General features: G+C 48.0%; 1 protein-coding gene across 3 annotated transcripts in view; it reads right to left on the bottom strand.

Annotated features, from left to right (window-relative positions):
• Positions 1–469: 469 nt before the first annotated feature.
• The window catches only part of TLL2 (tolloid like 2), a 173,278-nt gene continuing 156,314 nt past the window's right edge, over positions 470–17,433 (bottom strand). For all 3 annotated transcript variants that reach the window (XM_037905507.2, XM_043552254.1, XM_043552255.1), the window contains 6 exons: positions 17,225–17,405; positions 14,695–14,820; positions 12,654–12,781; positions 7,399–7,612; positions 6,304–6,554; positions 470–3,323 (listed from right to left, as the gene is read on the bottom strand). In XM_037905507.2, the coding sequence (XP_037761435.2) occupies positions 3,189–3,323; positions 6,304–6,554; positions 7,399–7,612; positions 12,654–12,781; positions 14,695–14,820; positions 17,225–17,405 (1,035 nt within the window). In that variant the 3' untranslated portion in view covers positions 470–3,188. The remainder of the gene's footprint in view (positions 3,324–6,303; positions 6,555–7,398; positions 7,613–12,653; positions 12,782–14,694; positions 14,821–17,224; positions 17,406–17,433) is intronic.

Raw genomic sequence — 17,433 nt, 5'->3', positions numbered from 1 at the left:
CAGGCCTCTTTCCCCACCTCTTCAAAGCCGCTCACAGACTAAAATCTTGTCTGGATCCAATAATAAACATGCAAGAGGCACACTGGTGTTCTCTCTATTCGCAATGCTTAGGAGAGAGGGCAGCTGTGTTTTGGACCAGCTGCCTACCTTCTACTTTGAGCCCTGCAGCCTTTCAACTGCCCTCATTAATTCAAAAAATTAAGTAATACATTTAACATGCAAATTCAGCTTTGTTTCAGAAACTGAAGGTGGTAAATCCCAACGTGGTGTGACCCAGTCCCCAGGTGTGACCGCTGGAAATGAAATAATTGTCGACAGAGTGACCGTTGTATTCGAGAACTTACCCCAGGCCAGAAAGGGCCACATGCCCGGGCGTGCACACAAACAATGTGTAACCGAATCTGCATTCTTTAATGAATTTCGAGAGATCATGCCGGGCACAAATAGATTTCAGATTATTCTTCCCCTCTGACTTTTTAAAAACTGACTTTATTTCATGAAATTTAAAACTACACAAAGACCAAAATATGTATACACTTTAAAGAGTCGGACTTTTTTTTAAAAAAGGAACCTTTTAGGCATATAGAATTATTGACTGTAAGCCCGGTCAAGACAGAAGGAAGAGAAATTTTTGCACACATCCTTGGTGAAAGCACAGAGTAAACCAGTTGCTAATAAACTGTAACACAAAACACCTATTTGAATGCTAACAAATGTAGCAAATTGGTCAAACCACATTGCAAACTTTTGCAATGAATCAGAATATACAATCCGATGTCCAAGAAAAATCAGAAATGATGCCAAAACGTGGAGCGAAAATACTTAATTTCAAAGGAAGCTTCTAAAGTAACTTCTCCCCCTCCAGGCAGACTTCACTCCAACCAGAGAGATACTATAATATGAATTTCAGCCTGCAATGCAATTCACAACTTTGATTCTATTTTGCTAGAAGCAGAGATTATATTCCTGGCCCGACTTCCTTACTCATGCAACAGGCTCCAGTGTACCACAGTGAGAGATCACATACCTTGTCTTAAGCTTGCAAGAGAAGGCCACAAATAAACTTTGAAGAGAAACAAAGCAGATCTAAAAAAACAAGCACTAAGTAATATGGTTTCAAATGGCCTGTAGAAAAGCTATGGTCAATGATACAGTATCATTCACACTACACTGTGTAAGGCTTAGACTACATGCATTTATTTTTATATATATATATATATATATATATATATATATATATATATATATATATATATATATAAACTTTGCTTTTCCTGTTTTCAGCAAGAAAATATTTTCATGCATTTGCTTCACCTCCGTACTCACAATACTTGGACACCTATTTCATTCAAGAACTTTTGCAGGGGTGGCATTTTGTTTATAACACATTTGAAAACAAACCTGTCCCCCAAGAACACTTTTGTGCCTGGCATTTGAAGCCAGGCTGCGCTTACTACAGTTCACACCTAGTGAAAGGGTGTCTCTCTGTAGCCTAACAGTACATTGGTTATGTAAACATATTAATCATTTGATTATAAATACTTCATTAAAGCTAACATTCCACAGCTTTTAGCTGTAATGCTCACATGTATGTCTTAAGGAAATGCCGTTCAGGATCAACTCTTTACTAGTCTACAGCACGATGCTTTACAATGGTTTGTTAAAAGGCTCGGTTTCTCTCTGAAAGAAGTGCCAAACAGCTAGTTAATTCTCCAAACCCATGGCTCGATTGCTGGTTAACTCAGTGGCTGCCGTGTACAGAGTTATTTTTATAGTTGTCCACCCTAGATCTCAAAGTGCTTTAACCAAAATTAAAGCAGAGTCAGTAACAGGCACAGCAAGGTTGAGTGACCTGCTCAATGTCACGCAGTGACTCTGGTGGAAACAGAAGCCAGCTGACCGCCGACTTCCCAGCCAACATACTCAGTCCATCCACTAGAGCATCCATGTACTTGACATGTTGCCAGAGTTGTGCGGAGTTGAGTGTTGCCTTGTGCTACAAGTTCTCTGCCTCGGATCAGTTGGGTCACCAGCAGGGCAGGTGTTGAGGAGTTCTTGAATTTTCCTACCTTGTGTTTCAAGAGAATCAAGAAAACTGGCTGGACACTGACAAGTTAATCACACAGAACGATGGGTCAGCGAGGGGAATCCTTGGAAAGCACCACAGGTGGAAAGAGAAAAAGAGAACTCAAAGGCAGAGGTGGTATTACAAAGAAGCAATAATTTAGCGGAGGGAGGGAGGGGAGGAAATCTGTGCAATAAAACCATCCTGCATAACCAGGTGTTTCACAAGCAAAGACAGGTTGGGGAGAAGTGTTCTTATTTAAGAACACAGGGATTGGTAGACGGGCCAAGACAGGGAGCCACCTAATCTGGAATCCTGTGGGGGAAGATTGCTTCCTGACTCTGGCTAGCGAGCAGCTGGTGCAAGGAAGGTCCGGGTTGATAGCCTTCCAAATTTTTATCCTAGCTAATGCCACAGCAGTTGCTATTAGTCACAGCCTTGGTCCTTAGCCATCATTGCAGAGTGCTTCTGTTATGACACATACCCTGTGGGGTTTCTGCACCTCTGGCACTGTGGACTTCCTGTTGAACGTGGTGCAATTAGCTAGCAGTCTTACAGTGACCTCGTGTCACCTTTACACACAGGCAGAATAACCAAAACAATAAATAAAAATGAATCTGGCTATCTGGAGTCACAACTGTGTGGTTTTCCACTTATTGCACAGAGCAGTTCGAGTTGGTGGGGAAGGGGTAGGTAGGCAGCCCCATGTCCCTTTAAGGCCATCCCATTTGGTGGCTATCCACATCGTCTGTTTCACAGTACGATGTGTTAAGACAGCTATTGTATATGCTACTTAGTAGGAGCCACCCCAACTGGGAGGATGCAATAGACTAAGGCTTCTTCCAGTTCAAACTCTTTCTTCATTCAGCCCAGTGGCCAGGTGGGCAAAAACACAAAGTTGATACCCTGGCAGTCACAATCAGGAGAAAATACTGGGTCCTGGGTGTGCTAGCGAGAGGAGGCCACCCTCATAATTTCAAAGGCAAGCCTTCAGGGCTGTGTTCCATTTTAGTTACAGGAGAAGACTGTGCCCTGCTTTAGGTCAGGCACCCAGGAGTTTAAAACCAATCCCAGGTAAACGTCTCAATCCTCCGCCGGGGAACGTCTATGAGGAACGTTCAAGCTACTTTCTCATGTGCAGCGCATCCTGAAATTTGGTACTCGTGTATCGAGCATGAAAGCCTCTCTTATTGATGGTGTCATCCGAATGGAATCGGAGCACGATGGAATCTCCCGCAGAGTAGATTTCTTCCAGGGGCTGCAGGAGGGAAAACAAAACGCTGGTCAGTCTACATGACAGGTAACTGTTCTCACCAGGACCAGAGCATCTGAGGTCAAAGCCCTGGTGCTTATGGCAGCAGGTGTGATGGGCCAAGCATTAGACCCAAATGCAGAACGTTTCATTCCCTTCTGCCCCGCTCGCATTTCCCAGGCACTTTATAAAATGCGAGGAGGCATCTTATTTGATGGCTAGAAAGAAGAATCCCATGCACCGCTACCAGGCTGGGGACCGACTGGCTAAGTAGCAGTTCTGCACAAAAGGACTTGAGGATTACAGTGGACGAGAAGCTGGATATGAGTCAGCAGTGTGCCCTTGTTGCCAAGAAGGCTAACGGCATATTGGGCTGCATTAGTAGGAGCATTGCCAGCAGATCGAGGGAAGTGATTATTCCTCTCTATTCGGCACTGGTGAGGCCACATCTGGAGTCCTGCATCCAGTTTTGGGCCCCCCACACTAGAGAAAGGATGTGGACAAATTGGAGAGAGTGCAGCGGAGGGCAACGAAAATGACCAGGGGGCTGGGGCACATGACTTACGAGGAGAGGCTGAGGGAACTGGGCTTGTTTAGTCTGCAGAAGAGAAGAGTGAGGGGGGATTTGATAGCAGCCTTCAACTACCTGAAGGGGGGTTCCAAAGAGGATGGAACTCAGCTGTTCTCAGTAGCGTCATATGACAGAACAAGGAGCAATGGTCTCAAGTTGCAGTGGGGGAGGTCTAGGTTGAATATTAGGAAACACTATTTCCCTAGGAGGGTGGTGAAGCACTGGAATGGGTTACCTAGGGAGGTGGTGGAATCTCCATCCTTAGAAGTTTTTAAGGCCCGACTTGACAGAGCCCTGACTGGGATGATTTAGTTGGTGTTGGTCCTGCTTTGAACAGGGGGTTGAACTAGATGACCTCCTGAGGTCTCTTCCATCCCTAATCTTCTAGGATTTTAAGTGCTGGTGCCAGCTTTCATTACGGGAGAGGCTGATGGCTTGTACTGATATACAGCATTGATGGAGTGTTTTAGGGAGGATTGCACAACCCATGCCCCCTCAATGTGGGCTCTAGCCCCCTCTAGTGGCTGCTGGGCCACAGAGGTTGATGAGCCAGCTGCAGCTAATAAACCAGCGTCTTTCAGCTCAGGCAGCTGAGGCTCATGGTCTTAGATCATAACACAAGAACTAGCGGTCACCAAATGAAATTAATAGGCAGCAGGTTTAAAACAAACAAAAGGAAGTATTTCTTCACACAACACACAGTAAACCTGTGGAACTCCTTGCCAGAGAATGTTGTGAAGGCCAAGACTATAACAGGGTTCAAAAAGAACTAGATAAGTTCATGGAGGATAGGTCCATCAATGGCTATTAGCCAGGATGAGCAGCGATGGTGTCCCTAGCCTCTGTTTGCTAGAAGCTGGGAATGGGCGACAGAGGATGGATCACTTGATGATTACCTGTTCTGTTCATTCCCTCTGGGGCACCTGTCATTGGCCACTGTCAGAAGACAGGATAGTGGTCTAGATGGACCTTTGGTCTGACCCAGTATGGCTGTTCTTATGTTAAGTGGTGCCAGGTTCAGTCCCTGCTGCTGACAACCCTCCCCGGGGCCTGATGATGCAAGCAGTGGCCCAACATGGGGCCTCTGGATGGGGGTTAGACTTGCACTGCTGCTGTCCATGTGACTCAGCTCCCCTCTGCAGAGAGGATCTCCAGAGGCAGAGGGTATTTCAGCCACCATGACCTATGCAGCCCTTGGCATTACTGCTAAGGTTGGCAGGAAGGGGGCTTATAGGGGGTACTGTGACACGGATGCCCCATGCCCTGGGAATTCCAACATTCCACAGATGCTGCTGAGTAGCCCTTGATGGACATTTCAGAGGTGAATTCTCTGCTTTCAGTTCATGCAATCCCGTTAAAGTCAACGTAGTTGCCCAACATGCAAGGCACCGTGGCCGAAAGCCTTTATTTATTAAAGGCACAAAGTCATTGCGTGTGCAGTTCTACAGACGCTCTGTGGCCCTGCCTCCAGCCTGCAGCTTCCCTGCCAGTTATTTCCAAGTAAAAGTTGCCTCTTTGCCTGGCTGCCCACGTGCCTCTCTTCTCCCCCAGGTGCTGTCCTTCATTGTCAGGCCACATGCATTGATTGCTATCTAATGTTTTTATGCCATGCTATCCCAGCTCCAAGGCCGGGACCCATTTAAAATGCACATTTGGGAGGATTTGACCAAAGATAGCTTCATTAAAATACAGTAGGTGAAATCCTCTCAACAGTGCATTTTAAATGGGGCCCAGCCTAGGTGCTGGGATAGCATGGCATAAAAACATTAGCTAGCAGTCAATGCAATTCCATCATGAGTCAATTCCAGACAGATGAGACTTCAAGAGCATTCATAGTGCTGAGCCTCTGGATGGATCAACAGCAGGGGAAATTGAACCTAGGACCTCTGGATCAAACCCCACAATCCTCTTCTACCTGTAGCTGACTCTTCCATCTCCAGATATTGTCCAGCCACCCTCGAGGGGGACAGAGCCCTATCCTGAATGGGTGCGGGTTATTTATGCAAGCAGATTCCATCCTTTTCCCCTCTTTTCACTGTGTGGCCTCAACATACTTTAGCACCTTATTCTGCTACAAAGAGGCCAAGAATTAAATGGGCCACTGGAGGCTGAGCTCCTCAGCCCTAGACAGTGCTCTCCCTCCAGGTCAGGGCTCAGACACCCTGTCTGGGCAGCCCATACCCCCAGCATCACCAGTCCAGAACAGTGTATAGATTAAGCTGTAGGTACCTCTGCTGGAGGCTGGTGACATCTGCAGGCGGGTGGGTGAAACAGAACACAAGGGACGCTCATAGCCAGGGCAGCTGGTAACAACTGTGTTGTCTGTCTGACTCGAAAGAGGGTGGATCATGCCTGCAGTGCATCCCTTCCCCTGGATACAGCTACGGCTAAGAAATTAACCTCTCCACGGCTTACCCCTGAGCCACAGAAACGTCCCAGGCGGGGCGCGGTGCTGTCGTAGCCGTCGTAGATCTCCATGTAATCGTAGCCGCAGTCGGCCTCCTCCTCTAGTTCAAATGTCTGAAATATTAATTCGACTCCATAGCCATCTTCCGCCACGATAACCCAGTCGCAGTTGGACTGGCCTGGGTAATTGTTATCCCCAAACTGGGCATGGGAATACAGCTCTTTAGTCTGTACGTCAGCCTTCAGGCGCCCGCCGCACTCTGGAGCAAAGAGACAGCACATTGTACAGCCTTCCTGAATATCCCCACTGCTCAACACAGCCTAGACATCTCCTCCCAGCATCGCCCAGCGGGGAGAGCTGGGGAGCGCCTGTCAAAGGGGCACATTTAACAGTGAGGGGAGACCGACTGCCAAGGGATGTGGTAAAATCTCCAGTCATCTGGAGCCTCTGAATCAGGACTGGATGTCTAAGAGATTATTGTGCTCTAGATCAACTGTGTTTGGCTCAATAGAGAGATCAGTTGGTGATCTCTATGGTCTGTGCAGGTCGGACCAGATCATCATGAGGAGCCCTTCTGGCCTTAAAACCTAGGGACTTGGCTACACGAGGAAAATTACACTGACATAGCTATGCTGGTAAAACTCCCCATGGGGACACTTACCCTCAAATAAGAGCGCTTTTTCCTGGTTTCGTTTATGTTGCTTTGAAAGTAGAATAAGCTAAATCAGGGGGGAAAACACTCTTATTCCAGGATAAGATTATCCATACGTAGATTAGTACTGACTACAGCTAGGCTGGTAATTCTCCCCATGTAGACAGCACCTAGGAGGCTAGAGGTTAGAACAGGCAAGTCCCATACAGGTGGGAGATGGTTGGCATGAATGGTACAATGCAATGGATGCTCCAGTTGCTTGTTGGTTTATATTTGCTGGTTAACACTCAGATTGGGTCATTTCTTTGGGAACAGCTTTATCATGACCTGTCTAGTCTTATGTGAATGGGTGCTGTCAGATTCTGGGAGTCTCTCTTGCCCTGTCAATATACACAGTAAGAGTTGCAGCGTTCCCAGTATCATTGGAGTAGCAGTGGAAAACCCAGCTTACCTGTGCTATGCTTTGCCTGGAAGCCTTTTCTTTGCACAGATGCATCGGAATAAAACCTGAGGAACATCTTGTTAGCAGATGCCACCACTGGATCCGGTTTCTTACTTCCACAGAAGCGGCCAAGGATGGGCGACTTGCTGTTGGGGCCGTCGTACATTTCCAAGTGGTCGTAGGCGCACTCCTGGTGCTGCTCAATCTCAAAGTCATTGAATGTCTATAACGCAAACATCAACAGTGAGAATTAGACCTCTCCATGAGATGTGAAAGAAACTGACACTCCTCTGACAGTATTTAACACAGGGTATAGGGCAAAGCAGGGTATACCAGGAGAAATGCTGCCAAGACTGTATGGTGTTTCTCTCCCCTTGTAGCACCCAGTCAGACACATACAAGAGTGGAGTTACTTGCTTTTCTGGAAAAAGCATAAACAGAATTAATGCCTGATTGCATGGGTGAATGTGGATGTGGGGCTGTGGATAAATCTGGTGGCTTTTGAGCTTATATCATGTTATATATTCTGTTACCATCCCCCACAAATACATTAACAGAACATTAAGGTCAAGCACTGAATAGTTAGGAAATACCTGAGTTAAGATTGCCCGGGCAATCTTAACTGTGCCCTCTTGTGCATATGCATTATGATACGGTCTTTAAAATACTAGATCACATACTATTTTTCCCCCACAGGACCCCTGCGTCATTCAGTGCCTGGGTACTTATTCAATATTTCTTTTTAGCCCTGTCACTCAGTGTGTGGCCCCAGGGCTTCCACACACCATCCAAATCCTGCACTGAATATAAAGTATGAATTTCTTCCTGGGTGTTTCTATGGTGCTCACCCATAGTATCTGAGTGCTTCACAAACACTGCTGAATGTATCTTTGCAACAGAAGCCTTTGGAATTAGCTGGTGGCATTATCCCCATTTTACAGCCGGGGAAATGAGGCACAGACCGAGGCCAATACTGTCAGATGTTTCCATGAATTTTGCGTGACCAATCTGAGATATCTACAGCCTCAGTTTTCAGAGAACGTAGCATTCTATGGCGACTTTATGTTCAAAGCACAGCTCCTGACAGCAGCTGTAGATGGGAGCCCCCAGCAGTTCCACGCATCAGGCCCCAGGTGTCTCAGGCTGAACATCAGAAAAAGAGGACCAAACCATTAGGGGCCACCTGTGAAAATAGTAGGTTAAGTGAGTTGCCCAGCATCACACAGGGACTCCATGACAGGAGAGAATCCAGTTCTCCAGGGTGACATTCAACTTCCTCTTCTCTTCCCTGCCTACTTCACTGCACACCTTCCAACTTCTGCAGGGCCTACAGACAACAGCCTCCTTCACTGCAAAACCTTGATTCATCCCCAGAGCTGGTCCAGGCTGTGCACTGAATGAGACAGTTGGGGGAAATAGCATGTGATCCAGTAATTAAAGACTGTACCATAACGCATAAGCACGGGAAGGCTGACAAAAAGTTGAGGTGCTCCCAGCTCTACCTCTCCTTCAGGTCAGCTATGGTCATATAGAAAACTACCAAAACACCCCAAAGCTATACTCGAGCTCTGGATTGATTCATAGTGTTCACACGTGGGAAATGTCTCTCCTCATGGTCATATTTTTTTGTCCTTCTGCAGCCTCTTCTATCTGAGGATCACAACACATTTTGCCACTATTCAGAACGGGATTAAGGATTTAATGGATTAGCAACAGGCTAACTGACAGATCTCTAAAAGCAGTGGTGAGTGGGGAATCATTAAACAACGGACATATTGCTAATGGGATGCTGCAGGGATCCTTGCCAATATTACTAGTCACCATTTTTATCAATGATCTGGAAGTAAACCTCAAATCCCAGCTGATAGAGGTTGGAGATGACACAGAGATGTGGGGAGGGTAAACAATGAGGAGGAAAGGGCGATCTGGATTGCTTGGTAAATGGGCCTTTTACAAATACAATGTGTTTTTATACAGCCAAATGCAAAGTTATCCATCTGGGAACAAGGAACACAGTGACTCTGAAAAGGATTTAGAGGTCACAGTGGACAAGCAACTCACGTGAGCTCTCCGTGCGATGCTGTGGCAAATCGATCCTTGGATGTATCAACAGGAGAATAGTGAACAAAAGAAGGGAGGTGATTTTACCTCCGTCCATGGCACTGGGGAGACCAATACCGGAATACTGCATACAGTTCTGGTATCCACATTTTAAGAAGGATGTTGAAAAATTGGAGAGTAGGCAGAAAAGAGTCACAAAACCAATTTGAAGACTGGAGAAAAATGCCTCACAGCGACAGACTTAAAGAGCTCAATCTTTCCTAAAGAAGATTGAGAGGTGGCTCAATTATATTGTATCTAAGGTACCTTCTCATGGAGAAAATGCCGGGTACTAAAGGGCCCATTAGTCTAGCAGAACAATAACCAATGGCTGGAAGCTAAAGCCAGACAAATTCAACTTAGAATTAAGGCCCAATTATTATTTTTTTTAAAGTGAAGGTGATTAACCATTGGAACAGACTATCAAGGTGGATTCTCTTTGTCTTCAAATCAAGACTGGATGACTTTCCGGAAGAGATGCTTTATCCAGACACAAGTTATTGGGGTCATTGACAGGGTAACTGGGTGAAATGCTATGGCCTCTGACATACAGGAAGTCAGTGAGTGCTCAGACCTTGTGGTCAGCGCAGGAGTCGGAGTAAGGAGTCGAGACGGGGTCAGACAGGAAACAGGCGCTGGAGCCAAGAGCCAGGGCTAAGACAGAATCCCACGAGTCGGAGCCAAGGGTTGGAGCTGGGACAGTCAGAAATCAGGGCAAGAAGGTTCAGGAGCTGGGGATAGGGCAGGGCCGAAGTCAGGAATCGGGGACAGGGCTGGGAGCCAGGTGGCAGACAGCAGGGTCTGTAGCCAGCAGCAAACCAGGATCCACCTTGTTGCACAGACAACTTCCTGTGTCTCCTTCTGGCTTAAATAGTGTATTCGGCCCAATCAGGGGCTCTGGAGCTCCTCCAATCAGGTGCCTGTGGGTGGTACCTTCGGTGGAGTGTAAGGCCTTACAGCTCCCAATTCTCCAGTCGCTAGCAGAACTGTCGGGTGGTAGAAGCCCGCGGGCCCAGGGATCAGGACCTGGACATCCCCACAGTCAGACGAGATGTTCTATTGGTCCCCTCTACCCTTAAGCTCTATGAATTAACGAGTGTCACAATTAATCAGCCCCACATCTCTCACCCTGAGGGAAATCAATATTATCTCCATGCCAAAGAAAGGAACAGCTGGGTCCCCTCCCTGTGCACTAAACCCATGCTGGCTGTCTCCTGCAGACTCACAAATAGAACCCAAGTCACTTGATACGCAGGGCTGTGCTGTAGTCACAAGATCCTCAGTCGTCTGTGGTGCTCTCATCACCCCGGGAGCTGTTCCAGTGTCTACAGGACATTAAGTCTGGATCTGTGTGCTCAGCAGAGTGTGTCAGTGCCTGTATTATGCACCAAAGTGTCAATCAAGAATCGGTGCCCTCAGTGTTCGACATCCCCTGCTACGCATGGGACCTCGCGTAAACGAGGCCAATCTATTCCAAAGAAACCCAGCAGGAGGAGAGAGACAGATAGCTATCACCATGTCGGATTTTCACACGCTTCTAAGTCCCATTTTCAGAAGTGACTTAGCCACTCAGGAGCGTGTCCCCCATTGACTTTCAGTGAGACTGAGGCTCCCAAGGCATGTTTCAAAATTATTCTCCATCCCTGTCTCGGAAGCCTCCAAAGGAGAGTCAGAGTTCAAGGCCAGAAGGGACCACTGAATCTAGATCATCTAGTCTGACCTTCTTTGTATCACAGAGGGGTCTACTCTCTGGGTAGCATGAGCCACAGTGCCTCCCTGTTCACATGGGCTGAAAGCTCTGCCCACAAGGCTCTGAAAGCTGCTGAGAGGGGTTTTTTTTAAGTTATTCCAGGTCAGGAGTAACTTAAAAAAAACCCTCAGGAGTCAGCTCATTGCCTACACACAGAGCCACACTCAGGGGTTCCCATTTACAACGCGTGGTGGGAGCCATTAGCAACCAAGATCAGCCCTACATCCGGAACAGGAAATAACTGCCTCTCCCCAGGAGCCCTGTGTACACTAGCAACTGCTTGCAAATGTTGTCTCTCATAGTACCACTGTGTGTCTTGGGATAAATGGCTAACTGGAAATCCTGACTGATGAGACAAATAAAGGCATCTACCGTCAAGCAACAAGCTACGGTCTCTTTAGCTGCAGTTTCCTGTCACATCCATCATGAATGCCCTTGGTTTGTTATACTATTAACTTCAAAGCACTCTCACCCATTGTACCAGTGACGTGTGAAAAGGTTAAGGAGGGTACATATTGCTGCAAAAGGTGGGGTGGGCTTTGCTAACAATGAGAAAGATAGCCCCATTATCTGAAGAAACCTTTGTGAGAGGAGAGTTGGTCCATTGGTTAAGTCACTGAACCAGAATTTGGAAGACTTGAGTTCAAATCCTGGTTTCGCCACTAACTTCTGTGTAGACTTGGGCAAGTCCTTTAATCTACCCTGTACCTCGGAACTTCATTTGTAAAATGGGGTGCCATTTCACACACAGGGATGCTGCAAGAATAAAGTCCCATTCGTGATGGGAGGTGCTCAGATAGTACAGTGAGGAGGGATGCTAAGGGTCTGTTTACACTGCAAAAACAAACTCTTGTGTGTCAAAGCTCCAGGTCAACTGACTTGGGCTCATGCTACAGGCTAAAAAGGGCAGTGCAGAGATTCCAGCACAGGCCCCAGAGCCTGGGCTCTGAAGCCTGGGCTTAGGATGGGTCTCAGAGCTCCAGCGGGTTTGAGTTTTTTTTCCCCACAGAGCAGATGTAGCCCTAAGTACCTGGGCAGATGGATCCTGTTTACAAAGGGGCAATGGGAGGATGAGGACGGGACAGTGTGCATTCACTATACCTGTACTAAAGGGGGAGTGGGGTCCACCCCAGACCTCCTCCCCCAACAGCTCTTTGGCAGCACTAACACCCAGCATGACCACCCGCAAGATCACTGCCTTTTCCACCTCCTGCCCATTACGAGCACAGAGGGGGCCACAGTCTGACCAGCTCCATCTGAGCCGCTCCACCCCCCAGCCCACCCAGGCCCCGGGTAAAGTGCAGAGGTCACTCACCCCTAGCACAGAGCAGGTGGGCTGGCAGAAATGACGCTGTTTGTAAAAAGAAAAGCAGAGTTAATCCCCCACCCTTCCCCTCCCCCCGGAGTTACTCACGATTTTCACCCTGTGGCCAGGAGTTGCAGAAATGTTCCAGGTGCATTCCTTCCGGCTGGGGTACTTATCGGGCCAGTTTGGACTCGCCATTGTTCCTTCTGCGCTGCTCACTTTGTGCTCACAACCAGCTTGGGAGAGAGAAAACCCAGTCCCCTCGTCAAGTCTCTGTAGCTGTAGTGCGCTAGAGGGAGCTCTCAGGCCAAGATGTGGCAAAACAGAAGGATTTAATCATGGGAGAGAGACTCTTTTATAAATGCTGTGTAACACCGCGCCACTGGGAGGGCTGTCAGCTTCCAGGATGGGGCAACCTGGGACCTCTGGATCTTAAAGCATGAGCCTCAACTGCTGGAGCTGCAACACCCATCTCTGTTAGCCACGGCTGCAGCAGGTTCATGTGTTTCTGTGGCTCAGAGAAGGACAGAGCCCCACCCTGCAGGGTAACAGTTCTATCTCCTATACCATGATGGGGGAGCGGTAGGGCAAGTGCACTTCCTTGTCTCAGATGCTGAGCTTCCCCACAGAACCTGTGTGCGTTCTGCTCCCACCCTGGGCAGAATTCTCATCTCCCTCTCTCCCCACCTCGCCCTCACTCCCTCAGGTGCCTGCTTGCCCCGGTAGTGCTGGAACACAAGGTGGCCTTGGGTGAGCACTGTGATTTGGAGGGCTCAGACCACAAGTGTTTGTGCTGCTCACAAGCATTCGGAGAGTTTGGCCAAGTACATTTTCAGTGCCTCGGGCTGTGTCTGTCTGCTGCTTGCCTTGTATTTGCTGGAGCTGGGTTTTCATTTCCATCTGATGGCTGCTCAGGGGCCTGCATGAACGGAGGGAGTGGTCTCCATCCACTGATGCTGTCCTCTGTTCACAAAACCCACAGCCACGCTCTGTTGCCAAACTCAGCAGACACACCAAGCAGCGGTGAGCTCGAATTGCAGGCAGCTTGTACTGCCCTGTCTGTGCTTTACCCTTATGTGGCTAAACACAAGACTCCAGTCTCCATAACTCAGGTTTTTACCAGCCCCAGATTTGCTCTTGAAAGATGATTTATTCCTGCTGTGAGAGTTATTGGACCAAGCCTGTTCAGCACTCCAACCTCAGTAAGAACCACTGGCATTCACCGCTGACCCTTTCGCTTGGGCACAGTGGGGACACTGGATCAGTTGCTCTTGCCAGACAACACTATGGACTGGGGAGATCACTGAGGAGATGCACGTCTGAGGTGCCACCTACTTACGAAGATTGGCTGAAGCAAATCTCCACGATAGCATTAAATGCAAAAATTACCCCTCTCCAGCCAACGTCTGGAAGAAAAGTGAATTAGTGTCATACGGACACCGGAAATAGCTACTCTCCTTGGGCCTAATTAACTACCGGCACCAATACACACACATCCATAGGCCTCAATGGAACTCAGTTTCTTCACTCCGTCATTCCTTATCTCCCTCTCCCTCATGTTCTGGTTTTGGAGCCACTCTCCTCTGTATTTGCAGAGGTTTTCTGGAGTCAGATCACTTTCACCAAAGCCAGAAGGCTAAGAGTTTCAAAGGAGACTCAGGGGTCTGTCTACACAGCCCACGGCAGCAAGCCACCCGGCCTGGCTCAACAAACCTAGGCTCGCGCTTCCGCACAAAAAACAGCTGTGCAGACACTGCAGCTCAGGCTCAGAAGCCTTGGGAGGCGGATGCTCCATAGCCCAAACTGCAACTTTGGAGTGTTTCTACACAGCCATTTTTACAGTGCTGGTGTGTGCCCGGAAACCTCAAGTCCCTCAACATGGGCTGGGAAGCTCTGTGTAGAGAAGCCTAAATCAGCCCTGAAATTCAATAGAAGTTGAGCCACTACCTCCCTTGGGCTCCTTTAACAGCTTAGGCTGAGAGGCTGTCATTGGTGCATCTGCATTATGCTCTGTAAAAAGGCTTTTGTTCACCTGTCCTTACCCACGAATTATCCTTTGCTTGCTGCATTATTTACATTGTTTAGGGAAAACTAAACAGCAGGTTTGGAAATAAATCGATGCTTCCTCGCTGCAATCAGCGGTGCTCACCTTCTTTGCAATCGTGGCCGTTTTCATGCAGCATAAACCCATTCCTGCACTGGCAGACGTAGCTCCCAAACGTGTTGACACATTCGTGCTGACATCCGCCGTTGTCTTTGGAGCATTCGTCTTTATCTGGGGAGGGGCAAATGAACAGCACTTAATTCCATGTCGAGACCGAACCAAATCTGATGCCAGCTGGGAGCTCTCTCTGCTAGGGTAGAGAACTAACCTAAATCTCAGTCGCTGGATCAGGTCCAGCCACTTTGCTCTTTCCCCAGTTCACTGTCCTTCCTCACAATACAACAAACTACATGGGTCTAGCACATAAAGTACATTTTAAATGTTTCCCCCAATTTATAATTAAATACAAAAGTAACAAAGCTTGAATAGATGAGTATAGCACTCAGGAAAACTAACAGGCAAAGGTACCAGTCCTGGCAAAAATCCACTGACCCATCTTTATACTGGCAACCCTGCTTCATGTTCTCCGATGCTCAGCTCCGTGCTGATGCCCCCTTAAGCAGCTTCCCTCTGCTCATTGCCAGCAACTCCCCAGTTCCTCCACTCGCCAGGTGTCTAGTGGAAAGAGCTGTCTGCTGCCCAGAGGGTCTGTGGCTGGTGCAGAGAAAGAGGATGCAGGCAGGTAGAGAGAGCTGCTGCCAGGTAAGCTGCCCCCCGTGACTGCAATGTGCCACAGCAGGAGCAGAGAGCGAGAGATTGGGCAAAGAGGCAAGCAGATGCCTTCACCCATGGCTTCCACAAGCCACGAGAGCAGAGAAGATGGGCAGATAGGTGCATGGCTGCCCGGTCAGCAGGAGGGGGCAGTTTTACGGGGCCGTGTGGTATGCTGCACACAGGAGACAGTGGAAAAAAGCAAAGAACGAGGTATAAATAGAGAAGGTAGATCAGACCCCTCTATTCGACCTTTCCCATAATACAAGCACATCGGGCTGTGTGACAGAACTGAAAGGTAATATTTAAAACCGATGAAAGGAAACACTTCCACAAAGCACATGTGTGACAGATCTGGAAATTTCCCGCCATATCCTTGGGAGACCTTACTGAGTTAAGTTTAAGTATCTTCAGGGTCCATTATACTAAATGAACGGTGGATGTAATTGTAGGTGGAACTGCCTGGAACATCTCGAGGGGGGAGGTGTGACAGATGTGAGACCTGGGGGTTCAAAGGACAGTACTGAACGGTGTGGACTTTTGGAATAAAAAGCATTAAGTGGCTTTCCTGGGGAATATCTAGGGGCAGGTGAATGCAAATTCCTCACTTCTGGTTATGCAAAACCCCAGACTTTTGAAGCTACACCCAAAGGAGAGGGCCTTTGTCGGCTGATCACCTGTTACATGAGGCCAAGATCAAAGGTCCAAGCTGTATAAAGGAAACACTGAGTTTTTCCTGGTTGTTCTGGTTCTGAATCTGAGACAGTTATGAATTTGTAACCACGGGGAAAGCCAATTGTGAGGTTTGAAGCATTGACACCTACCAGAGCCCAACGTTGGAGTTGAGGGGTGACCTCTGGGATGCTTTTGGGCATGCATTTAGGTTCTTTTATTGTTTTTAATATTTTTCTCTCATACCTTCAAAGAGTAAACAAAATGCATATGCTGGTCTGCACAGGCAGTCTGGCTTGCTGGGAATATCAGTGTAGGCAGGGAACTGTGCAGCCTGGAAAAACCCCAGACAAGAGAGAGATATACACGCAGGTCTCTGCCCAAGAAGGGTGATGGCTGAAAAGCCAGGAGCCGAGAGTGGGTGGCCTTGGTGGAGCATGGCAGGAGAATACCGGTGCACTTGCCCTGAACTATGACAGCATAATTAACCTCTGGAACTCTCTGCCACAAGGTGTCATTGATGCCAAGAGCCCAGCATGATTCAGCAGAGGACTGGACATTTATATGATAACATCCAGAGCTATGATGGTAAAGACTGAAGGGATCTAAACCCTCCTGGTTCAGGGCAAAAGCCAACTTCTAATTACTGGGGGCCAGGATGAAGCCTTCCCTAGAGGCAGGTTACCCTGCTGTGCCCTGAAAGGTCTGGTGCTGGCTAGTGTCTGAGACAGGACACTGGGTGATCTGCTGCTCTGATGAGTCTTCAGAACTGGATGTCTTCCTAAAAGGCATGCTCTAGCTCAAAACACAAGTTCTGGGCTTGATGCAGAAATTACTGGGAGAGGTTCTCTGGCCTGTGTTAAGCAGGTCTGGCCTTAAAACCTAAGGATCTGCAATCCCATACGGCAATTCCTGCATTGCTAGGGTAACGTGCAGCAGCCGATGTGTCATGGAAATGAATCGTGCAGAATTCACCACCCCTTTCCAGTGTTGGGAGACAAGGGAAGAGGGAGAGATGGTACACAGCAATAATGACTTTCATACAGCAGAAGACAGAATGTAACCACTGATGCCATGAATGACCAGACTTAACAGCACGGAGATGCACATTCACACGAAGCATGCGGTGCTCCCGTACACCCAGGACAGCCAGTACTGAGAGCTTTCCTCCCCGAGGGACACAGCCACGTACCGGAAAAGAAGTGGACTTGGAATCCCTTTTTGGATACCGCGTTGTCCGATTTGAATTCCAGTCTCAGGTTGTTGCTATAGGATGTGATCACTTCCGGCTTCTCTGAGCCACAGAATTTGCCATGGAGCTTGGAATCAGAAGCCAGCCCACTGCGAACCTCCACGTAGTCGTATTTACAGACCTGCCAAGGGACAGTCATTTTTCACAGC

This window comes from Chelonia mydas, chromosome 7, assembly GCF_015237465.2.
Source record: "Chelonia mydas isolate rCheMyd1 chromosome 7, rCheMyd1.pri.v2, whole genome shotgun sequence".
Taxonomy (NCBI): Eukaryota; Metazoa; Chordata; order Testudines; family Cheloniidae; genus Chelonia; species Chelonia mydas.
Note: the sequence above shows the minus strand (reverse complement) of the source record. Positions and strands in the feature narration are given on the sequence as shown.